The sequence below is a fragment of the Impatiens glandulifera genome, chromosome 2 (genome assembly GCF_907164915.1).
Source record: "Impatiens glandulifera chromosome 2, dImpGla2.1, whole genome shotgun sequence".
Taxonomy (NCBI): Eukaryota; Viridiplantae; Streptophyta; class Magnoliopsida; order Ericales; family Balsaminaceae; genus Impatiens; species Impatiens glandulifera.
The window spans coordinates 67574537-67600541 of NC_061863.1; the positions used below are offsets into that span (position 1 = coordinate 67574537).

Consider the following 26005-nt stretch of genomic DNA (forward strand, 5'->3'; position numbering starts at 1 on the left):
AAAAACTTCATATCTATAATATGGAAAGACTAACATCATTTCATTGTGTCTTGGAAATATGAATTGGACATTTAATTTAGATTTTGTTTCTTTTATTAAAATTAATTTGATTTATTTATAAATATTGAATATTTTAAACATGTTTTGGATTATTTTAATAATTTTAATTTTGTTCAATTATTAAAATTATTAATCAAAATATTATTTATTTTATTGTTATATATTAATGCACTTATTTTAAGTTTTTTTATCCAGACAATTTAGGCAAACCTTTTAACCATGCATTTTGCAAGTAAGTCGTCGATTCTACCTTCTCGTAAGTATTACTATAATTCAATATTTTTTTCATATAAATATCATCGGTAAGAAATAAAAATAAATATTCAAAATATTATTAAAACCACTCAATATTTATATTTGATTCATCCAATATAAATATAAATATAAATGTGTATACAAGAAAAAAAAACTGTTAGAACACTGTCATCTCCATATCTCTATGTTTGGGTGGCTAGCTAAATAATAATTACAATTTGTCACATTATATTCCCTGGTCTTTAAGCAAATTGGGTCTGCACGTATTCTTGCTGGCCATATTAGCCATCTTGAAAATGACAATATGAACTTGGTTTTATTTTCTTATAGACCCCACTTAATGGCGACCCCATTTTATACTTGCTGGGCATGGCATGGGCATGGGCATGGCAGTCTGTGTTGGATCTCGTGATTTCACTAAATAATTGTCTTCACACACTGAAGGGCTCCACTCATTTTTCTACTTCATTGTTTTTTTGTATAAAAGTATCAATCGAGAAGTGAAAAAAGATACAGTACTTTCTTCTTCAGCTTCATTGTCTGTCCCCCATTTCTTGGTCTCTCTCTGTGCCAAGAGAGAGTCAGGTTAGATAAGTTGTGAGAAATGAAGGTGGTGGAGCATTTATTCTGGTAGAATTATCAACTATGGAGGTAATTAATTAATACTTACAAAACCTCTCTATTTATTTTTATATATCTTTGATCTAATGAATGAGTCATAATTATATTGATATGATGGGATTGGTTTGTTTGTTTGTTTGCAATAATGAATTACAGATGAAAAATTCTTCTTCTTCTTTTTCATGTGCTAGTAGTAGTAGCCTAGAAGAGGTGTCTGTATCATTTGGGAGGTTTGAGGGTGATTGTTCTGCTTCATGGGAGAAATGGTCTTCTTTCTCACCAAATAAATATTTGGAAGAAGTTGAGAAATGTTCTACACCTGGTTCTGTAGCTCAAAAGAAGGCTTACTTTGAAGCTCATTACAACAAGCCCATTGTTGTTGCTGCTGCTGCTGCTGCTGCTAGTAATCAATACCAACAACAAACAGACACAGATGTTTCTCCTGCCGTTCCTCAAGAAATGGATGATTTAGAATTGTCTAATAATAATGATCATGGTAAGATTATCATGACTGAAGTGACTGATCCTGTTTTTGATGTCAAAATTGAAAATTGTCAAATATTGCTTCAAGAGAATATCCATCTAACCGAATCTTTGGAGAAGGAGGTCACTGTGGATGCATCTGAGAAACCTCAAAAGGTAGAAATCAACAAGAAACCTCAAAAGGTAGAAATCAAGAAGAAACCTCAAAAGGTGGAAATCAAGAAGAAATCACCTTTGCCATTATTAACCAAATCAACTAAGTCAACCTCTACTACTACTGTGGTTGCTTCTTCTTCTTCTTCTGCAAACGTGGTTACATCAATGGGAAAAAGCATAAGTCCAGCCACAGACAGGAAAACAAATTATGCTAATTCATCATCATCCTTGCATAATAATATGTCTATGAGCTTATTATTAGGTCATGATGCAACAACAACAACAACGAGAAAGTCGCTGATTATGGAGAAAATGGAGGATAAGGACATTGTTAAACGAGCATTCCGAACATTCCAGAATAATTTCAATCAATCAATTAGTGATAGAGATTAATCCCCTGGTTATTATTGATAAACAATGTTACAATATATACTAGTCAAAAGACTCTTAATAAGGTAAACCACTAATCTAGGAATCTAAACAAGGTAACCCACTAATCTAGGAGTCTAAACAAGGTAACAAGATATATACAATATACTAATACACCCCCGCAGTCGAAACGGGAGATTCTCGGACGCTGAGACTGTCTCTGAAATCTTCAAATAGTATGCGCGGAAGTCCTTTGGTGAATATGTCAGCGATTTGAAAACGAGAAGGCATATGAAGAATGCGAACTTTACCTCTATCTACTTTTTCCCTTACAAAGTGTATGTCCATTTCGATGTGTTTGGTACGTTGATGTTGGACCGGATTTTGGGAGAGATAAATCGCACTTATGTTGTCGCAGTAGACCAGTGTGGCTTTGTCCAATGAGATACGAAGTTCTAACAATAAATTGCGAAGCCAACAGGATTCGGAGACAACATTGGCAACTCCTCTATATTCAGCTTCAGCACTAGAACGAGAAAGTGTGGATTGCCGTTTTGACGACCAAGACAGAAGATTATCGCCTAGGAAGACGCAATAGCCAGATGTAGAGCGACGGGTATCTGGACATCCTCCCCAGTCTGCATCAGTATATGAAACGAGTGTAGACAGTGAGGATTTGTAAAGATGAAGGCCATAGTGCTTTGTACCCTGTAAGTATCGAATGATTCTGTGTAAGGCAGCCAAGTGAGCCTCTTTCGGATCATGCATGTGGAGGCAAATTTGCTGGACTGCATATGAAATATCAGGACGTGTGAAAGTAAGATACTGTAGTGCTCCGGCTAAACTTCTGTAATGAGTGGGGTCAGAGACTGGTGGACTAGTTGATTTTCCAAGTTTGCCATTTGTATCGACCGGCGTTTGTGTTGATTTGCAAGTAGACATTCCAGCACGATCAATAATTTCTTCAGCATATTTCTTCTGACTAAGACAAAGTCCATCCTTAGTATACGATACAGCAACTCCCAAGAAATAGCTTAATTTACCTAAATCCTTCATAGCAAATTCTGCGCCTAAGCTTTTCATGAGAGTCTGACGTAACTGATCAGACGAAGCCGTAATGATAATGTCATCAACATACAAGAGTAGATAGGCAATTTCGGACCCATGTTGATAGATAAAAAGCGAATGATCAGTCGTGCTGTGTGTAAAACCGATTGTAGAGACAAAATCTGCAAACCTTTGATACCAAGCACGAGGAGCTTGTTTTAAGCCGTATAAAGATTTGCGCAATAAACAAACATGGTCGGGAAAGATTTTGTCTCTAAAACCGAAAGGCTGATGCATGTAAACTGTTTCGTTGAGATTACCATGTAAAAATGCATTCTTGACGTCCATTTGGTGAATGGACCAAGACTTCGATAAAGCAATGCTCAGAACAGTTCGTATGGTGGCTGGTTTGACAACAGGACTAAAGGTTTCTTCACAATTGATTCCAATCTGCTGAGACCTGCCATCACCAACTAGACGGGCTTTATGCCTCTCAAAAGAGCCGTCAGAGTTAGTTTTATGCTTAAAAATCCACATGCATCGTATAATATCAACACCCTGAGGACGCGGAACCAAGTCCCAAGTCTTATTACTAATTAAAGCGTTAAACTCATCGTCCATGGCGGCTTTCCAATTCGGGTCTGATAAAGCTAACTTTGGGTTTTTGGGAATAGGCGATGGAGATGTGAGTGTGTTTAGATTGAAAATGCGTTTTGGACAGACAATCCCATCCATTGCGCGGGTTCGTATTGTCCGTGTTGGATTGATGATGGTTGGTGAATGATTTGGACGGTTTGGTCTTGTGGACGGGCTGGTCGTGTTTGGGTTTGGGCCTGGTGAAGTGGTGATGGGTGATGGTGGGTTTGGTGGAGTGTGTTGAGTTGATAATGGGCTCGGTAATGGAGTGTTGTTTGGTGGGGAAATGGACTCGGTGATGGGCGGGGTTTGGATGTGTATTGGGATGGTTATTGGTTCGGATTGAGATGGGTGAGTTGAGTTTGGGTTTTGGACAAGAGAAAAGGGAAATTTTGTTTCGTCAAAAATGACGTGACGAGAGATGATAAATCTTTTTGAGGCTGGGTCGTAGCATTTGTAGCCGCGATGATTAGAGGGGTATCCTAAAAAGACACAAGGGGTAGAGCGTTTATGAAGTTTGTGAATAGTGGTTGGAGGAAGAAGAGGATAGCAAAGACAACCGAAAATTTTTAGGTGAGAGTAAGAAGGAGTTCGGTTATATAGAAGTTGAGTGGGTGAGAAATTTCGAATTTGTTTATTTGGAAGAATATTTAGGAGATAAGTGGTCATTTCGAGGGCGTGATGCCAAAAATTTAACGGGAGAGAAGCATGAGTAAGCAATGTTCGAATCATGTTATTTATGGTGCGTATTTTTCTTTCTGCTTTACCATTTTGAGGAGAAGTGTAGGGGCAAGAGAGGCGAAATTGTAGACCATTTTTGTCACAAAATGTACGAAATTGACTGTTGTTATATTCAGTTCCGTTGTCACATTGGATTGTTTTAATGGGCTTTTGAAATTGTGTTTGAATTTGATTTTGAAGTGTAGAGAAGACGGAGAATACTTGGGATTTGTTTCCAATTGGAAAAGTCCAAAGGAAATTTGTGTAATCATCAAGAAACAGAATATAGTATTTATGTCCATTTGTACTTAGCACAGGCGACGTCCACAAATCACTATGAATAATATCGAATGGGGAAGTAGTATAAGAGACAGAATTGGTAAATGGTAACTTAACTTGTTTACCAAAGATGCAAGACTCACAGAGTTTAGACCCTAAAACGGGCTTACAAGAAATAGAATTTGATTTATTGAGAGAATGCAAAATATCGACACCGGGGTGTCCTAATCTATTATGCCATAAATTTGACGAAATTGCAGTAAACGAAGAATTAGTTGGGGGTTTTTGGCTTTGGCTCGACAGAGAGAGTGGGTAGAGATCCCCCGAGCTATTGTTCCTCATGATAACCTTCCCCGTCTGGAAATCCTTTACAGAAAAACCAAGTGAGTCAAATTCTACAGAGACGTTGTTATCACGAGTAAACCGACGAATAGATATAAGATTTTTAATGAGTTTGGGAGCATGTAGAACATTGTTCAGAAGTAAGGGTGGTAAGGGTGGTTTTAAGTTAGTTTTACCAATACCGCGAATCGGGATTTCCTGTCCACTCCCAACAATGATATTTTTAACACAATTTAAATTAGAATAAGGCGAGAGACTACCTGAGTTGGGTGTCATGTGTGAAGTTGCTCCCGAATCCATGTACCAAGTATCGTCAGGCGGAGTAAGGGATAAAGTGTGCATCGCCTGATTGATATCGGTTGCAACGTAACTTTGGGGCTGCTGCTGGCTCGTCTCAGCCATGTAGGCCTGCTGTGGCCGAGAACCGAGTACGCCTGCTCCTGCTGTCCGAGTGTATTGCTGCTGATAGCCAGAACCGCGCCAGGAGGCGCCTTGTTGCTGTTGACCAGATGCGTGCCAGGGGGCGCTTTGCTGCTGCGGCCAGATCTGTTGTGTCGGGTAGGGACAAGGGGGTGCTGTCCAGCCCGCAGGCGCCCACTGTGCCCATTGCTGTTGGCCAGGAGGTGCCCAGAATTGCTGCTGCTGGTGGTATGTGCGGCTGGTGTTGCGACCGCGTCCTCTGCCGCGCTGGCTGCGTCCTCGGCCCTGGCCGGCCTGTTCCTGCGCGCTAGAGGTGCCCTGCTGCTGCTGCTGGCCGGTAGCACGGGCTGATTGGCTAGAGTTGTTTCCGCGGCCTTGGCTACGATCGTCCGAGGCAATAAAAGAGGTGTTTGTGTGGACGAATTCATCCTTCCTTGTTTCAACAAGGAGCAAATCAGATCTAGCATCGTAGAAAGATGGGAGAGGCTTCTTTTGACCTATTATGGTGGCGATTGTTTCGTAGTTTTCATTCAAACCCCCAAGTAGACGCAACACCAGTCGATTTTCAGAAACGGGGCAATCAACATTAGCAAGTTGATCCGCAATCATCTTCAATTCAGTGCAATAAGCACTCATGTTTGGGAAATCATTGAGACGAATTTGAGAAAACCTATTTTCAAGATACATAGCGCGAGAACCTGTGTTATCTTGAAATATATTCGCTAAACGTTCCCAAGCCTGAGCAGCCGTCATACCAGGTTTTTGGATCGTGTTTAGTAGATCCTTGGATATTGTTCCAAATATCCATTGCTTGACAAGGGCGTCAAGGCGTTTCCACAGAAGAGAGTCGGTCTCGGAAGATGTTGAAGGTGTTTCGGAGGCGTTGGGAGTTTTTGGTTTGAGATGTTCGTAAACATTGTGAATCAAGCAGTGGTTTTCGAGAAGGTCTGCCCAAGAGAGATATTCCTCGCTACCCATCTCTAGGGTGATAGGAATTATGGAGCGGAGATTGTTAACAGAGAAAGCAGAGTGGTATTGAGAAACAGACATGGTGGTGGGCGTCTGACTTTGATTGGAGGAGGAGTCTGAATTAGTAGGTGGGACAGACATTAGAAGTTTGTGCGTGAGGCAGCAAGGTGGGAGGAAGAGAAAAAAAAATTCGATTGATGATCTTGAGAGGATCTTTACTCTGATACCATGATAGAGATTAATCCCCTGGTTATTATTGATAAACAATGTTACAATATATACTAGTCAAAAGACTCTTAATAAGGTAAACCACTAATCTAGGAATCTAAACAAGGTAACCCACTAATCTAGGAGTCTAAACAAGGTAACAAGATATATACAATATACTAATAATTAGGTCTGCTGTGGATGTGGCTGATGAGAAGAATAAATCTACCCAAAGAAAACAGGTTTTAGTTTTAAAATCACAATCCTGTTAACCGTGTCAGCATTTTAAACATCAATCCATTTTTTGACAGCTCTCAATATCAACTACTAGTCAGACTCAGACAAAACTCAACCAAAACGACAGGTAAAATATGCATGCTGCTGTTTCTCATCATTTTAACATCAAACAAATGTATTGTATTTACACATATCGCAGCACTAGGAAGAAGACAACGACGCCAACACCATTAGTAAAGGCCGATATACAGGGAAGCCAACCAGGAAGCAGCAAAGTGACCAAGTCACCCGGGTATCAATATCTAATTATCTATCTATCGAAATTTAGCTTAAAGTAGCTCCTCCGCCTTGTCTCAGAATTAATTTTTATTTTCTTAAAATTACTTTGAAACAACAACAGGTTACCAAAAGCATCAGCTGTGGACCAAAGGAAGGCAAAACCTGCACCATCTCCTGGCCTGAGAAACGACGACGAGAAGGAGGACAGAGCTGAAACATTGAAGGAGAAGGTATGATAATAATAATACAGAGTGTTTTAGCTTCATCGAGAATTTCTGTCCCTTATTTTACTTTCTAAAATGCAGAAGAAATTGGAGGATAAATCAGCCAAATTAAAAGGAAAAACACATCTCAGCACAATTCCAAAGGTAAAATAGTGAGTTTCTTAAACTAAAAGTATCAAGACACCTCATGATCTTCCATAACAGGGGAAAGGAGGGAAGGCTCAAGTCATAGGTCAACCAAAGCCAAAGTCCAAAGTCATTTATCAGGAGGGAAAGACTACAACAAAGGGTGGCCTGTTGGAAATGGTTTGCATTTCTCTTATATAACTTTCCTAAATTTGAAAACCCAATAAAAAGAAGTTACATTTGAAACCAAATTCGAATTGGATCCGAATATGCAGGAAGGCGCCAAAAATGAGAAACACCGTCAACCAGAATTGCGTGTATGAGAATGATCTCCATAAATTATTAAGACCCACATATATTTGTACTTATGGATCCTCATTCATAGTTTTTCATCTATTGGTTCAGTTGATCCATACACTGAATACGATCAATCAAAGGTAAGAAGTAACAAACAAAACAAACCAAATCTTTATTTATCATTTGAATTTGGAAAAAAGAATCATGGAGAGATCGAAAGAGTTATGTTTGTGCAGCTCAAGATTTTTCATTTTCTATGTACAAGTACAATCAAGCTAGCTCTCTTCCTCTGAATCACTGGAGTCGTTCAACTTGTCTGACATGAAATTTGGAGGCAACTGTGGAAACTGTACAGTCCGTCTAGCTAGAGAAGACGACTCACCAGCATCATTTACTCCACTTCTCCTTCTCTTCTGCATATTCCTGGTAATATCAATGCAAGTTTGATCAACCATGGCCAAAAAATCTCTAATAACGACAAACAGCTGCAGCGGGTTGTTGTTGCCTTCATTTCCATGATAGTAATCTGTCGTTTTCTTCACAATCTCCATTACTTTCTCTTGTTCCTTCTCCAGTCCTCTCAGTTCTTCCTCAGCTGATTCAAGAAAACTCCTCATCTCGTTTGTAAATCCATCGTTATTCTCGTTTTTCCTTACGATCTGACGAATCTCACTAAGCCTAGCTTTGAGAGCTGGACAGGTTTTTGCTAATCCGTCGAACTCCATTTTTGCAGCTTTCTTAACGCTTCCCAATTCAGCACTAAGGCCTCCAACAACAGGAAGACCCATGATTATGTATTCCCTCTCTTTGTCTTGATCAGATATTGAACTGTCGACGTTATTGCTGCTAGTTCTGTTCAAGCTTTTGGATCTGTTTACAAGGCAACGTTTACCTTCTGCACGTACGACTTCTTCCACGATGAAATGAAGAAGGGTTGTTTTCCCGTCACTGCTCTTAACATCGGAAAGCTTTCTAAGAGCTGTGAGATTGAAAGCTTGAGCATTTCCCCTTGTCGTTCCGGCGTTCATCCTGTTTCCGGCCTTGAGGATTGCTTCTAGAAGTTTCAGGAAAATCCGGCGAGTTTTCAGATCGTTACAGGCCTGCTCAAGTGTTTGCAAAGATTCTTTCAAATAGAGAGTTTCTGGTTCGTAATTAGATCTGAATAGCATGGCGTTGAGCCTGGGGAAAGCGGTTGGGACCGATTTGAGAAGATGGTGGAGGAATGATTCGGCATCTGCAAGCTTTTCTAGATCTCCGTTAAATTCAAGAATGGAAGTTTCTTCTTCCTGGGTTGGCGCGATTCTTGTAAGCCTTTCTAGAGTTTCAACGTTTAGGCCATGACCGTCCACGAGAGAATCAGAGATTTCTCCCCGGGAAATGGCTAATGATCGGACAACAATTGCGATGTTTTGAGACTTTCTGGGATCAAGAATGAATATCTGAGAAGATTGGTTTGATTTTTCAATGGCTTGAGAAGAAGAATATTGTTTGGGTGATTTCCGATCGCCAAACAGAGCTTCCATTTGATCGTGATTGACCCTGCATCATTAAAATTTGAAATTTTTTTCTCAAAAATTGTTTCCAATCCAACAACATAAACAACATGTATAGATATTGAAATGATTTCTCACTTGAAGGAGCCTTTCTCTATTCCATGCCAAACCATTGAATGATCTACATTGTGTGGATTCACCTTATCCCAGTGTAAGGGTTTCATCTTAACCTGCCCATTCTCTGTTCCTGACCAAGACTGCGCCACCGGGAGTGGCTTGGGAAGATCGGCAGGGCCTTTCTTGGGAATCGGAGGCGGTGGAGTGGGGATTTTCGGTGGTGCCGGAGGAGGCGGAGGAGCTGACGGGGGTAGAGGTAAAGTCGGCAACTCTATCATCTTCTCCACCGCCGGCTCCGGGGCCGGCGATGCAACTGTCTCTCCCTCACTAAGTAGAGGTCTTTCCTGCACCGTCAGAAAACTATTCTTCCTGTCTCGACGTTTTTCATCATCCTTAACAAAGTTATTGCACATGTAAAATGTACTTCTAATCTTCCCCACTTTGAATCTCTTCCAGTTATGCTGCTTATGCATATCCTCATCCACAAGCACTCCACTGGGTCTAACAAAATCTTCCCTTGGCTCTCGCCGGAGATCCGGGTATGGATCGGCATTAGGCTTCGAAAGCTTCTGTTTCTTGTTATTGGTGTATTTTATCAGGACAAAGAAAAACAGAGCTGAAACAAAAACTGTGCCTGTGGCTGTTGCCACAACGGCTTTGACAACTTTTCTGAACGTCGGAGATGGAGAATGACTATTCACCTGTTGCCGTGGGGGAATGTGTTTTGTCTGTGGAGGGTGCGGCGGCGGCGGGATGACGGGGTAAAAAGTCTGGATATTTTGAGGGAAAGAAGATGATTGGGAAAGGGAGGAGATGGGTATGAAAGAAAGAAAGGCGAAGAGAGATATGAGAAGTGGCCAAGGCGGAGCTTTTGCAGCCATGGCGGATTGATGATAGAAAGAAAGGAACAAGCTAAAGAAGAAGACCTTCAATTACGTGCAGTCTCGTCTGGTTTTTTTTGTGTGTGAGTTGTTGACATGGTAAGCTGTTCTTTTAGAGAGAGAGAGTTTCTTGATTTCTCGGCGGTTAAATTTTCCGGCTCCGTTTCCCGGGCTTATTCAATTTACGTTGTTTTACATTTATGCAATCATTTTAATAAATAAATATATTTTTGATTTGTTATAGATGCTGATTTACTAATTCAGTGATTAATTTTCATAAATAAACGTTACTAATTAAATGGAGGCTCTATATTAGTTACGTTGACGTGGCAGTGATTGATTTGCTGGAGATAAAATTTCAAATGAAGAAATAATAAAATACCATTTCTACTACTATAAATATTAATATTCTCGTTATATGGACGGTCACTTTTTATTAATTTATTTGTTAAACTTTTATTTTATTTATCGAATAATTTTTTATTAATATATAATGTTATCCAATGGGGCTTTGTTTTTTTAAAAGTTGTGGTTTAAATGTTTAATTTAATTGTGATGTTTTTACAAGTCCAGGCCCAATTATAGTCTATAAGCAGACATGTGGGCTAATAACTTATTATAGATTGTGTTTAATTTTTAAAGAAAAAAAAACTTACTATAGATAAAAAAAAGTATTAATAAATAATTAAATAATAGATTTGAAATATTTACCGCGGTTTAAAACTGACTTGGCAGATTGCTTAATTATCCATGAAATCGAATTCTCTAACTTTAAGAGATTTGCTGCCCAAATGCTGAGCACGATAAGCGGTTTGGCCGGCCCACAAGACATCAATTAATGACACAAAATAATAATCATAATTAAACAAAAAATAATTAGTATTAATCAATTTTCATAGATTAATTATAAAAATTATCTTGAACTAATGCTCAAATGAAAGTGTAAATTTGTGATTTTGGGGGAGTCTTATTAAGTTTCTCAAACTTCGGATAAACTCTGATTATATTCTATGCGTATGAAATTTAAATAGAAAAAATTGGTTGAGAATCCTTCAAAAAAAAAAAATTCTAATTTTCATTAACACAATTTTCTAGAAAGGTTTTAAAAAAAATTGTAAAAGAGATGTTCGATGATAGAAAGACAATGAAATAAAAATATTAAAGATATTGAGCTCAATGAGATAAAACAAATTATCGAAGAAATCGTAGTAGAATTTCATGATTAAATAAACAAAAAGATCAAATATAGATTAAGGTGCAATAACGTTGTGGAATAAATAGATAAAAAATATAAAATTTAAAGATAGTTCACAAAAAAAAACTAACAACTATTTGTTTATAGCTTGTAAATCTTTTGAAACACAAACCTTCTGACTTAAAAACGAATTAAAAAGACAATATTCTTAGTTAATTCCACTATTTTTTTTCTTTTGGGATCAATTTTGAATATGAAAGTTGAATGGTAGGAAACAGATGAAGATTACACATGGAAAGGGAATAGAGAAAATCCATGATTGCAAAAATCTAGGAAGGTAGGATCTGATCCGACAAGAATGGTGATGCATGTTCCTAATTCCAGCTCTTACCTATTTTTATGATATATGAACACCAAGCCTAACTATATATGTTTTAATCAAATTATCAATATTATATATATATATATATAGATTTATTTGACTGACTTGATCATGAAATGTGAATATAAAAAATAATTTGAATTGATTTGGCCTAACATAACATTAATAGACACACACACAGTTAGCATAATGATAATAATAATACTGATTCATTGATCATGGTCATGAAATATGGATCATAACCAAACCAATATTTTACCTGCTGGAAGATTCCAAAATAGGTGAGGTGCCTGCCTGCCTGCTTTCCTTTTTAATTTATTATTATTATTATTATAAAAGATAATAAACAACTTTCACACAAATTTTCATTTAGTTGTAAATAATGTCAATGTTATAATTGAAGCCAAAAAATATTAAAAAGAAAAGGCCGGGGGGTGGGGAGCTTTAATAAAATGCTAAAAGATAAAGAAAATGTTTTGATCTCCTTCTTCTTCTTTTTCTTCCTAGCTATTCATGATGATGAGTGTTACAGTCACTCATTTTCAGGCGCCTGGTAGGAGAATCTAACAAAGAAGAAGACGACGAGGAGGAGGATGAAGACGACAATGAATCAGTATCGGACGGCTGTGGTGATTCGTTAGAAGTCGACAGATCGACGATGGACGTCTGTGGTAGCTTCCTCTTGTTGTTGTTGTTGTTGTTGTTGTTGATATTTGTTACACAATAATCATCGGATCCTCCGAACATGTAATCTTTAAGGCGCTTCACGTCGGCAAGCTTCACCGGCTTTACTATGAATTCCTCTGCTCCTTCTTCAAGACACCTATATATTATATTATATAAATAATTAGATCCAAATGAAAATGATATGTGATTATATATATATATATATATATAGAATAAACAATCAAAGCAATTCGTTTATACCTGTCAATTCGCGCCAATACATTCTCTGATGACATTATTACAACAGGAATCTCTCTAAACGTGGAAGAACCCTGCAAATTCAAAACACTCATCATCATCCTGAATGAATAGCTCTAGCTAGCTAAATGTTGTTGATATATATTACATTTTCTAAAAATTTAAGAAAACAAACCTTGATCTTCTTGAGCAGTTCGTAACCGGTCATTCCGGGCATACAATAGTCAGTGATAATCATATCCACTTTCAAGCTCTGCAATCAATCAATGAATGAAAGAATGAATACCCACTAATTCATAATTAATTCATTAATTAATTAATTAACGAATGAATGAATTACCTCGAGAGAAACATGTGAGCTGTTCATCTCCTCCTCCTCCTCCTCCTTGTCGTCGTGAAATCCCAAGAATTGCAAAGCTCTCCTACCACTATCCACCGCCGTAACTGTGTGTTGTGTTGCAGCATGATCAAATTAATTAATTTCATTTATTTTTGTAGAGGTTGATTAATTAAATAAAATACCTTTACAAGAGGAGATCTTGAGCAAACGTTCAATGACAGTTCTATCAACCAGACTATCATCAACAGCTAGAACGTGGACTTCGCCGGAATCCACAACCACCGATGATTGTGACTTCTTCTTATTATAATTGTCACCTTCTTCTTCTTCTTCAACCTTCTTCTCCTCCGCCCTCCTCCACCGTGAAACCAGACCTGCCGTTCTCGCCATCAAACAAACAAGATCTTCTTTCCTTGCTTCCTTGCTTGCTTGCAGGCTAACAGAATTTAATTATCAAAGAAAAAAAAAACAGAGCTTCTTCTATGTTTCCTGGCAGATGGGTTAACAACAACAACAACAACGCAAAAGAGACGTTTATTTCTCTCTCTATATATATGCATATATATGTATATATATAAATATAAATATGAATAATAAAATGGGACCCGTATGGAAAATCTTTCGAAATCTTGAAGAAATCTTCTCAAATCCACTTTGGTGTGATCTCCATCTCCATTTTGTCCAAGCATAAATCTCAATATATCGTAGTATCGTCTCATACGAGATACGATAATATCTAGTTACCGCCCAACGCCGTCAAATCTGATCAAAGTTAAAATATAAATTTAATGGTAAACTTGTAAATATCATTTTAAAACCCCCCTATTTATTTATATTCATATTAATTATTTTGATTGTCTCATAAATAAGTAAAATTAAATCACAATTAGGAACTCACACTTTTATTTTAACTATGGATTCAAAAATATTAATAGATTAGATGATTAAAACAGCAAGGTTAATTTCATTTATTTAAGATTTTATATATTAAATATTTTGTATCAGTTTAGAGATAATTTAACATTACAAAATGAACTATATAAACTTTATATAATAGAATTTGAAAATTAATTTAATATATTAAAAACTTGTTTAATAAAATATATTGATAATCAAATATTTTTTGTATATTTAAATTAAAATATGTTAAAAATATATATTTAAAATCTTTAATTTTTTTATTTAATAAAAACTAAACAAATTACTTTAAAAAATCACCTAACCAAATTTATCATTTTTAATTTAATGAAATTATTATTAAAAATTATATTAAATTTCACATTTTTTTTTTCACTAATACAATTCCTTTTTCTTCTTACGGGACGAGCACCTTAATTAATTTTTATAGAAAATTGTGACTAAATCTAAATAAAAAAAATAGAGTAGATTTGATATCTATATATATTTTTATTCACTCATATATATATATATATATATATATATATATATATATATATATATATATATATTATTTGAATATTTATAGAGAATATTTTTTTTACTTTTTATCTTATAAATTTTCAATTACTCATTAAATGACACATTAGGTTTAAAAAAAATTCTTACAATAAAAATTCTCTTCCATTAATCATATTATAAAATCAACTTACATAATTTAATAATTTAAATTTAGATGTTTGTATTTGATTAATTTAATTTTTTTTTATCTTCAAATATTTAAGTAATTTAATACTTAAAAAATATTTATGTTTGTATTTGATTAATTTAATTTTTTTATCTTCAAATATAAAATATTTAAATTTTATCACATACTTTAACAACTTGCTCAATAAGATTTTTTTTTTATAATAAGTTTTGGTAAAAGTTTTAAATTATATTTATATTTAATAAAACTTATTATTTTAAAAAATTAAATATAAGATATTTTACATTTTAATTAATAAATTAAATAAGATAATGAATTAAAATTTTCTCTTTAACCTAGCGTCAAAAATTGTCTTGCGGAACCAGCGTTCTAAAAATAATAATAAATTAAAGATTGCGGATTTGCATGAGATTCTTACCCCAAAAAAAAAAAAAAAAATAATAATAATGAAATGTAGATGCAATAAAGGTTAATTAAGAAAACTAAAATTATCTCAAACTATTTAAACATTATTTTACTTCCCTATTTATTCATTACATTATTCAATTCATCAGTCAAATATTAAAATACATTCTATTAATTTTTCTTTATATATATTAAAGTCTTTTATTAAAAAAAATTATCACCTCCATAGAATTAAATTTAAATCTTACCCAACATGAGTGCACTGGAGAAGAAAAAAACAGAAACCAAATCAACTTTATTTTTTCAATCAAATCATATAATATCATTTTATATATAGTCCCCAGCGATTTAGAAACTAGAGATAAGATGATCTACTTTATTTTTATATAAATATCCAACTTATATATATATATATATATATATAGTTTGGAAAGCATACATCCTGTGGGCAGCTCTCTTATAAATTATAATCCACTCATATCTAAATTATAAATTACTTGTTTAAAATATACACACAAGTATTTAAATTTAAAATATATATATATATATATATATATATATATATATATATATATATAAATGATATTGTAGTAGGAAGCTAAAACACGTTGTACGGTGCACTCACATGTTCAAACGTGGCCAGGGCATGTTTGATCTGAATTTATATTGACCTAAATTGATTTTTTATAAAAAAAATTATTTATTTCAATTATGAACTCATTTTCATTGACATATGATCATTCTTTCCAAAACCCAGGGAATACATTTTTTTTTTATTTCTAACAATTTTATAAGGGTCAAGCAAGCTTTAATTTACTTTACCACGTTTTAAAAATTTAAATCTTTTTAAGAATTTATAGATGATTATGCATTATCTAATAACAAAATAATTTGATCCTTATATATATGGTGTAATTTCCATTTTTTTCTTTTAAATAATTTTATGCAAATTAAATAAAAATATTTTACAACAATGAAAACAACATTAAAGAGTAAAAAATTTAAAAAATAATAAATTAAGTTAATTTGCTAAAAATTCTTCAAAAGATAACTGAGATCCCCAAGTGAATTAAGGTGTAAAAGTTTATTGATTGGTTAAAAGATCAATTTCATTAATTTCACAAATTATGGGTAAATAATACAATTATAAATCAAACTTGTTTTGAAAACTTATATAAACCTATATATGATTAATGAAACAATCTTTATAAAATGAATAATGCTACACGACACCACAATTAATAGCGAGTTAATATCGTTATTTGAACGTGTGACATAGAAATGTCATGAAATATTTTGATGCTTTTATCACTTTTACGTGGAATTGCATAGATAAGATTGATTTAATGACGTAATTGGTAAATAACAAACCAAATCAGACTAGTTAAGATGATTTGAATTTTTTTTTTAAAAACAAATAAAAAAACTTTGACCAATCTATCATAAAATTTAGGAAAAGGAAGATTTTGTAAATATATATATAAATTATGTGTAAATGGATAGTTGAGTTTGTATAGAATATAAGAATAATTCATTTTAGATGACTTTGTAAGTCTAAATGCAGTTTAGTCTTAGTACTATAAATTATAAGTTATAAAGTCTTCTATTTAGCTCATAAAAGAGAAATGAATTACTAAAAATGTAATCTATATATAATGTTTTAAAATTCATCTTTCTCTTTTCATTTTATTGATTCACTTCAATCAAACAAGATCTTGGAATTTAACAAATTTCCCCAATTTATAATTGAATGCAAAGTTCCTCTTCTTCCCTGTCATCTATTTCACTAAAAAAAAACTGTTTTTGACATTTTTCTAAGAGGAAAATCATTGCAACTAACGTGCTTTGTGGATGAGAAAAACCCTAATTGGTTTTTACCATGTATTTCTGTTGCTATTTCTACTTCCTCCACACAAATAAAATTTTGTGAGAAAAAAAATTATTGGTAGTGAAAGTTCTAATTTTTATTAAATATACAACTAATGTGTCCTTTTTCATATTTCAAAAGAGAAATGAAATGGTTGACTTGACTAGTATTAAAGGTTGAAGAAAAAACACAACAAAGAAGCTTCTATGAAGTTTTGATTAGAGTCAAAATAGAATCCTTACCAAATGTTACATTGGACCCACTAATTAAATCACAAAGATTTTCTCTAAATACAATTTTTCAAAATGTTGAAAGGGCAATTACTTAGAAATTGGACCAATATGGGGGTCAGATGCCCATGTCCCTAGCTAGGTACAACAATTAATTAATAATAGTAAAGATCACCTAATTTCCATTAATTGTAATCCTTCATCCTCTGAATAATGGAAGTTATATGTAACATCAAATAAGGTCGATCGACGTACCCCCAAAATACTAATAATAAAGATTTTGATCCATCTTAGGGACACCCCATCCAATATCCAAGAAAGAATCTCAATTAGACTTGTGAGACAAAAAGTGAATTTGATCAATTATCCAGAAAACGTTGAAACCAAATTTATTACATTTTTATTTTAAATAGTTTGAAGACTCGAAATCATTCTCATTTATCATTAATATTATTTCCATGAATCATATTTTGCAACTTGAACTAGCTATATATTATACTCTTAATATGCCTAAAAAATGACACATAATGCCATTAAATAACTAGTCAAGAAAATAATTAGAATAGGTATTGGAAATGATGGTACTACTATTTTTTTATGTTATCAATCTACTCAACTACAACCTTGATGGAAATTATTGACATTCAATTATTATTGTATTCAATTTTTTAAGTTGCATGCATGCATATGGACATAATTTTATTTGATTTAACATTGATGTTATCAATTTATATAGACATTATGAAGAAATTAAATTGTTAGTTAGGGTTTCCCGATCCTTATAGATTGCATATATTTTTTTCTTATCACTTATTAAATACCTTTCAAATTGAAAAATTGTCCTTTTTCTTCTTCTTCATCTTTTGTGTGTGTTTTTCTGTGACCATATGGGTTTATTCCCCATGAAGAAGGGAGGTAGCAAAATCTTCACTTAAATAATGGTGTTTTTATTAGAGATCAAATCGATCCGAAATATTTATAATCTCTTATAAATAAAAGCACTTTTTTTTTTCCTTTAACGAAAACATTAGGATAAAAAATGCAAGGAAGTGAAAATAATCATTATCATACTTCATTCTTTCGGAATACGACTAATCTCTGAGTATTAAATACATAATCCACAAGCACACTTAATTGAGCAAACTTGTCGTCGGACTCGAACTCTGAACTAGGGATTTCTTGCTATTCTTATAAGAAAAAAATATTATAAGACAAAAATAAATACATAAAGGTATATATTACTATGCTTATTGAGGGTCCGCCTTGCCCTGAGATCAATTACGATCATTCTCTTGTATTTTTGTATTTTTTTAGTTTGACTAATTGTTTGCGATTAGAATAATATTTGGAAGTATTATAGGCATAAACAGCTTAATGAATTGATAGGAATATATATCTGGAATTAACCTTTTTAACTTTGAGAAATTTCAAATCATTTACATCCCACCAAGATCTAATTAGGAGAGCACACAACGAGACTCGTGTTTTTAACTAATTGATTGCTAAAAGAGACCTCAAATATTTGTTATGAGACTCATGACAAACCTTTTACTTTTGAGTTTATAATAATATGTGTTAACACCTACTTATCACCATATTGATCCCGAGAATATGTGCTAGAATCATCGATATATTAATTTGTCGTGAATATTCCATAATTATATATGATTTTGTTTCAAATATTTTGCTCTTACTTTTAGCTTGATAGTTCCTTTATCTACATTTCTTGCTCTATATTTTTTATTTTATTAATTTATTAATTAATAGTAAAGATCATAGTGAACCTTCAAATATTGTGGTGTAGCCTTGTAGGATTATTTGAAAATATATTGATGTAAAACAGGTTGTCTAGAGCATATGTAGTCTGGGGTTATTTAAAAAAACCATGAGGTATAATTTGAAAATCTTGTTTGGAAAATGTATTAATTGAGTTAAATTAGTATAGTTTCTTTAAATTTATAAAAAAAAAAATGAAACCAGTAGTAATTTGGTATTTTGATCCACAATGAAAATATAAGATAAGTCGGATTAAATCCAATCTAATTAATAACTCAAAATCAAACCAGCTCTCTCCCTCTCGTGATAAAAAAAATTATAAATTTAAAATAATTTAATATTTAATTAATAAAGTGAATTATGTTATAAAAAAATTGGATAAAAAAAATGAATTAATATATGATGGGAGATATGGTATAAGATGACTTTAGTCATGTTATGGGCAATTAATGTCTTTTATACATTATTTTAGTTTGTTTTTTTTTTTAAATAATTTTTTTGGTTAGTTTTTATTTTATTCATCAATTTAGCAGGTGTATAACTCAGTCCATGATTAATGCCTAGTGATGGGATAGTTGTTTTATCCTCACTTTTCTCAATTTTATTTTAAACTATTTTATAAAATGAACCTTTGTAAGAAAAACATAAAATGATTTATGAGATATTGAAACAATTAATGTAATAAACTTGGGATACAAGCGATGGGGTGAAACACGCACCAAATCTGATCTAATTAAAGCAAAGGTGACAACCAACCAATGAATCATCATCATCGATCATTTATTTTTGCTGGGATTAATATAATTTGGTATCTTTCCTTCCTTTTACAAAAAAAATAGTATATATATAATTCAGATCTCTCTTCAAATATATATATATATATATAGTTTATTAATTATTTCCTCTTGATCAATATCACAATAAGCTCTCTTTTGTCAAAGATCTTGCAAAAGGGTTTATATATATATATATATATATATATATATATATATATATATATATATATATATATATATATATATATATATATATATATTCTTACTTTACCGAACATAAATAAAAAGTAAAGCAAATCAAACCCATCTTCTCCCATCTTGTCAGACACCACCCATATCATCTATCGGCATATCCGCACATTAAAGAAAGAAAAAGAAAAAAAAAGATTAATTGCAAGATATCAGGAAGAGAGAGAGAGACGGGGGAATCAATTGAGATTTGGATATATATTTCCATGGTAATGTTATCATGGGAATTCCAATTGTTAGGATTTGATTAGGACAAGAAACAGATAGATAGGACTAAGATGCAATAATATTCAACTAATTCAATTTAATATTATTAATAATATCTATAACTATATAAACAAAAAAGTTAAGGTATTACTAGTATTATTTTCGAAAAACAAAAATATCACGACTTAATTAGTAATAGTCTATTTTAAGTGTTTTTGGGAGAATTAAACTTAATAAGACGTTAGCAAATTTCACACAAAAGAAATAATAAGTAATTTTTGTCATTTTTAAACCTTTCTAAATTTTAAGTAAAAACTGGCTATCATCATAAAATAAATAAATAAATAAATACTATTTTAAAATCCATATAAAATATTTATACATAACATTACTATTCCTCTCAAATTTCCTTCACAATCATTTTTCTTATTATTCAATAATATATACAATCCCTTAGTCTATTTCCTAATATTCATATAAGTCTCAAACATTTGTATGTTTCTAAAAGTTTCTTCTATAATTTATTTCATGTCCTTCAAGTTTTAAAAATATTTAAAATTTAACAAAAAGTTCATTTTGTAACTTAATATTAATGAAATTAATTAATTATTAACTTTTAAAAAAGATTTTGAAAATCTTTGAACTAATCCTCACTTGAATTTTTGTCTTGAAAAAATTGAGCTAGCTCAAAGATTTTTAAAATAAAAGGTACGGATATAGTTTATAATAATATATTTTGCTACTTAATTATTTATATATTATAACTCTTTTGATAATTAATCTTCTAATTAAGTCCATGGTTAAGGGGTCGGGGAATCCAGCACGTGGAGAATCACCAATGGTTTAAGTTTGAGATCTTTAATTTACTTTATGAACATGGTTTGTGTTCGTTTTCTATTGTATAATTATATATATATATATATATATATATATGAACATATATAATCAATTTTCTTAATATTCACTTTATTAAATTAATTATTAATTTAATTCGACTTGGATGAAAGTGATGTTAAAGAATCTTTGAATAAATCGTCATTATGGTTGAAATGTCAATCGAATTTGGAGAGAACTTGTTTTTCATGAAATGGGTTAAATTTGATAGGAGAAGTATAGAATCTTTAATTAATAGTTTCTGTAACTCAATTATATGAATGAAAAATATGATAAGATTCAATAATATAAGTAACTGAGAGTTGGGATTATGCAAATCAATAAGTTTTTCATATATAAAAGCCGGACGTGGGCGTGAAAATGTTTTTTTTTTTTTTTTTTTTGGTTAATTTAATTTATTTTTTTGGAAAACTTATTAATTAGATGGGTAGATTAGTGTATGTTTTTACCTATTTTTAATAATTAAAAAATTAAATAGTTAATTAAATTAAAAATAATTATAAAATTATGAGATTATTTCATACTATTAGAAAAAAAAAACAATTTTTTTAGCCATTCTAATATAGATCCGTCCCTTGAAGTTAACAAAGAAAGGAATTATAAAATATTTAAATAGTAAAGAAGTTAGAACAAAGACAAATAATAAAAAGAAATATCTTATTATCCTAAGGTAGTAAATGTGTATAAATTATATATGGTATAAGTTATATAGAGATATAAATTGTAACAAGATATAAATAATATAGGGTAATATAAATTATATATGTTATTGATGTTTAATATGAATTATAAGAAATTGTATAAGTTGTATATGGTTTATAATTTTGTGTTTGGTATATAGTATAAGAATGTATATAAGTTATATAAATATTAATTTAAAATTTTAATTTTAATTATTATTATTATTTATATTTATTTATATTATAAATAATATTGTTTATTATTATAAATTATTGTACTGTTAATTAATAATTAATGTAAATTTAATTAACATATAAAAATTAATTATAATATAAACTATAAATTATGTTTATTTAATTTAAATATTATTAATAATTGTAATAAAATAAAATTATTATTTATAATATAAGTAAATATATTAATTAATAATTAATAAAATTATTATTATAAAAATAAATAAATATTTTTTAATTAAAATATTGAACTATTTAAAAATATATATTAAAAATAATTAAATATAATAATAATATTAAAACTAAATAAAATATATTTAATATATTATATAATGATAAGTTATATATAATATTAATAAAGATTATATAAAAAATTAAAATGAAGTGATATAAGAAAAGTGTTGTACTTAGGGGGAGACTAGTTACAATTTTATATCAAATATGAGGTATAAATTATAAATTATATAGAGATATAATTTATATCAATAGTAAAATTCTAACCAAACACCATATTAAAACACTATTAATATAGTTTATATTCTATCTTCAATCGTTCATCTTAAAAAAATTATATATTGAAGATTGAAAAAAATAACTAATTACAAATTAGGAAATCTAATAGTTGAGTTATAGCACTATTACTATACTAATAGTGTTATACTCTCTTATACCCCATACCAAACACACTTTAATTAAATGAAAGCTAAATTTAAAAATACAAATCATAAAAAATTGACCTTTTCCATCATTCATCTTAAAAAAAATTATATATTGAAGATTGAAAAAGATAACTAATTACAAATCTAATAGTTGGGTTATAGCTTGTTTGAATGATATTTGTTGGGTCTCACGTCCAATTCAAACAAATGCTCAACTATTCAACACTAATGGATGGTATGGATAACCTGCCTCAATGGTGATTCATTAGTTCTATAATACTTTTTTATTTTATTTAATTAAGAAATTAAGATGTTCACACCAATGACCAAACAATAGAAAAAAATAGTTTAAGCAAACACAAAAAAAAAGCCCAAAACAAACAAGATATCAAAAGTTAGAAAAACACAAAACAAGACAAACAACAAAAGAGCTAGCAAATCTTTCATTTTACACTATATCTAATTAAGGTTTGAAACATGTAAATTATTAAAAAAAACTTGGGAAAGAAAACATAAGCAGTTGTCTCTTACTCTAGAAGACTCGTGCATATGCATGCAATTAATCAAGCCAAACAATCCAACTTAAAGAAACATATTAAGCTTATTATTATTGATATGAAAACTCGAACTCATAACCATATAATTAAATTTCTCCATCCCAAAGATCATTGATCGACTTGAAAAGTCCTGTTTCTGAGCAGATTGATTCACCAGGAAATATTCTACCCTGAGGGATATCCTCAGCTATCTTCTTCAATTCCTCTTCACTCAAAGCCCAATCAAATATATTGAGATTCTCCTTCATTCTTTCCTTGTTAAAGCTCTTCACCACCACCACCACTCCTTGCTCGTATATCCATCTCAAACAAACCTGAGCAATGGTTTTCCCTCTGGCCTCTGCAATCTCCTCTATCACCTTACTCTCCACAACATTCTTCTTCCCCCAAGGTGATCCATGAGCACCCAAAGGAGAGAAAGCTTCCAAAAGTATATTCTCAGCCTTGCAATAATCTCTCAGCTTCTTTTGTTGCCAAACAGGGCTCATCTCCACCTGATTGACCGAAGGAGGAATGGTAGCTACAAGGAGAAGATCTGCAAGTTTCTTGCAAGTGAAATTGCTGACACCAATTGACTTTGCAAGGCCAAGTTTGTGACATTCCTCCATTGATGCCCAAACTCCTTTATAGTCCAATTTCATGATGTCTTCCTGCTTTGGTGGATATGCATGTTTTCCTGGAGTTACGCTCATAGGCCAATGTACCAGATATAAATCAAGGTACTCCAGTTTAAGATTGCTGAAATTGATTGAAATTAGATTAAAAATATTCATTATGAGAGAAATTGATATGACTGACTTGACCGACCTTAGAGTCTTTTGGAGGGAAGGAAGAACAAGATGAGGATGTGCTTCTGTGCACCATAGCTTAGAAGTGATGAATAGTTCATCTCGAGACTTGATTAGGCCGAGGCTGAGTGCTTCGGTTATGGCTTCTCCGAGAGGCTGCTCCGATCGGTACAGAGAAGCAGTGTCGAAATGTCTGTAACCGCATTCTATTGCTTCTAGAAAAGGTTGCTTCTCTGCCGGCGGGCTTGATGCAGTGCCCATGCCGATGGCGGGGATTTTCCGGCCGCCATGGCTTAGTGGAAACTCAGGGACAGCAGCTATTAGACCTGCCATTTTCTCCAAAGCTCTCTGCGCCTTGTACGTATACGCTAAAATGATTATTGTTATAATAATAATAATAATAATTTAGATTATAAACCAGCGGCCATTTGGATCATCATCAATATTTATTTGTTTGTTTGTTTGACTAGTATATATTTTATCTTGTGGCCGGCCATTATTGATTAACTTATTATTATTGATTAGTGTGTTCAACAAGAAAATATATTCACTTACGGAACTTTCAATGTGTGACATGACATATTTACTCACCTACTACTACTATTATTATTATTATTATTATTATTATTATTATTATTATTATTATTATTATTATTATTATTATTATTATTTCGAAGTGAAGATGACAATTGCAATATTAGAAACTCTTCCCTTTGCCCAAACTCTTCTGTAATCCACGGTCTATCATAGTCGACGACTTGCCCACGAAGGACTGATCAATCCGATCACGAATATGTACGATGAAAGGCCAGTGTCACGCCCCTAACCATTGTTATATATAACAACATGGTAGGTTAATAAAATTATCTTTTTAAACATTTTCATAATAAATAAAACATTATTATTTATCACAATTATTCAATCCTTACAAATTATTATTGTCATTTCACCTTTCATTCAAAATAGATAATGACATTTCACAATTAAAAAAAGTTTATCTTTTCCTATTTACACACACTCTATATAAACATCTATACTAAGAGATTCATTTAAATAAACACTCACTAAAAAAATAATATTGTTCTTTAGAGCTTGATTAAAAAAATCATATATAACTTAATAAAAAATCATATTTTAAATAAATGTAAGACACTAATGCACGCTCACTAAAAAAAATAGCATCACTAATAAAGTTTGATAAAAAAAAATCATATATAACTTAATAGAAAACTAACTAGATGACATAATAAGTGAAACCTGAAAATTTAAATATATTGTGAAATGGCAAAAAAACAAATTATTAAAATATTTTTTTTATTTATAATTAATATGAAGTAAAGTATGATCGAGTCTATAATTAATGGGGGGATGTCTATGGTTTCAATTTTTAATTTATTTTTTTATTGTATTTAACTATTTTTAATGAATTTTACTGAAAAATATAAAAATAAATTAATAAATTGAGTGATTTTATGGTTAAAGATATGAATATAATAAATTTTCGAAAATTTCTCACATATAAATAATTTAACAATAAAAATCTTTAAAATTTTAAGTTCAAACACCAAAAGACAGACTTGTAAATTAATTTTGTTGGTACCACCTTACAGTTCAATGTCCTCAAAAAAGTTGTCTTTATCCTCTGTTTTTTCTTTTGTGAAATGTTAGGATTTTTTTCACAATCCCAAAGATCATTGAATTAAGTGACTTGAAAGGTCCTATTTCAGATATACCACATGTATTATAAAAATTCTGATTCTTCAATTCTTCCTCACTCACATTCCAATCAAATATATGGTCTAGATTAATCTCCTTCATTCTTTCCTCGTTAAAGCTCTTCACAACCACTACTACCCCTTGCTCGTATACCCATCTCAAACAAACCTAGCTACATTAATATTAATTTATGTTAGAAAACTCGATAAAATATCACAAAATTAAACACACTTTTTTTCAATGAAAACCTAAGCGACACTCTTCCCTTTGGCCTCGGCGATCTCTTCTATCACGTTACACCC

The 26005-nt window shown here is 31.7% G+C and overlaps 4 protein-coding genes across 4 annotated transcripts; 1 reads left to right on the plus strand and 3 right to left on the minus strand.

Annotated features, from left to right (window-relative positions):
- The first annotated feature begins 819 nt into the window (after positions 1–819).
- On the plus strand, positions 820–7956 carry LOC124926572 (protein WVD2-like 7). Its single transcript, XM_047466823.1, has 9 exons — positions 820–966; positions 1093–1949; positions 6749–6806; positions 6876–6928; positions 7001–7093; positions 7202–7310; positions 7386–7448; positions 7509–7610; positions 7706–7956. The coding sequence occupies exons 1-9, from the start codon at positions 961–963 to the stop codon at positions 7751–7753; spliced, it is 1389 nt and encodes a 462-aa protein (XP_047322779.1). The 5' UTR covers positions 820–960; the 3' UTR covers positions 7754–7956.
- Positions 7881–10357, minus strand: LOC124925298 (formin-like protein 8). Its single transcript, XM_047465266.1, has 2 exons — positions 9359–10357; positions 7881–9266 (listed from the first exon to the last, which is right to left on the minus strand). The coding sequence occupies exons 1-2, from the start codon at positions 10216–10218 to the stop codon at positions 8003–8005; spliced, it is 2124 nt and encodes a 707-aa protein (XP_047321222.1). The 5' UTR covers positions 10219–10357; the 3' UTR covers positions 7881–8002.
- A 1870-nt stretch (positions 10358–12227) lies between these two features.
- On the minus strand, positions 12228–13553 carry LOC124926573 (two-component response regulator ARR6-like). The gene is made up of 5 exons (XM_047466824.1): positions 13242–13553; positions 13060–13163; positions 12895–12972; positions 12723–12793; positions 12228–12618 (listed from the first exon to the last, which is right to left on the minus strand). The coding sequence occupies exons 1-5, from the start codon at positions 13447–13449 to the stop codon at positions 12303–12305; spliced, it is 777 nt and encodes a 258-aa protein (XP_047322780.1). The 5' UTR covers positions 13450–13553; the 3' UTR covers positions 12228–12302.
- Positions 13554–23202: 9649 nt separating this feature from the next.
- Positions 23203–24347, minus strand: LOC124926495 (non-functional NADPH-dependent codeinone reductase 2-like). Its single transcript, XM_047466729.1, has 2 exons — positions 24007–24347; positions 23203–23937 (listed from the first exon to the last, which is right to left on the minus strand). Exons 1-2 carry the CDS (start codon positions 24318–24320, stop codon positions 23286–23288), a joined length of 966 nt encoding a protein of 321 aa, XP_047322685.1. The 5' UTR covers positions 24321–24347; the 3' UTR covers positions 23203–23285.
- Positions 24348–26005: the final 1658 nt, after the last annotated feature.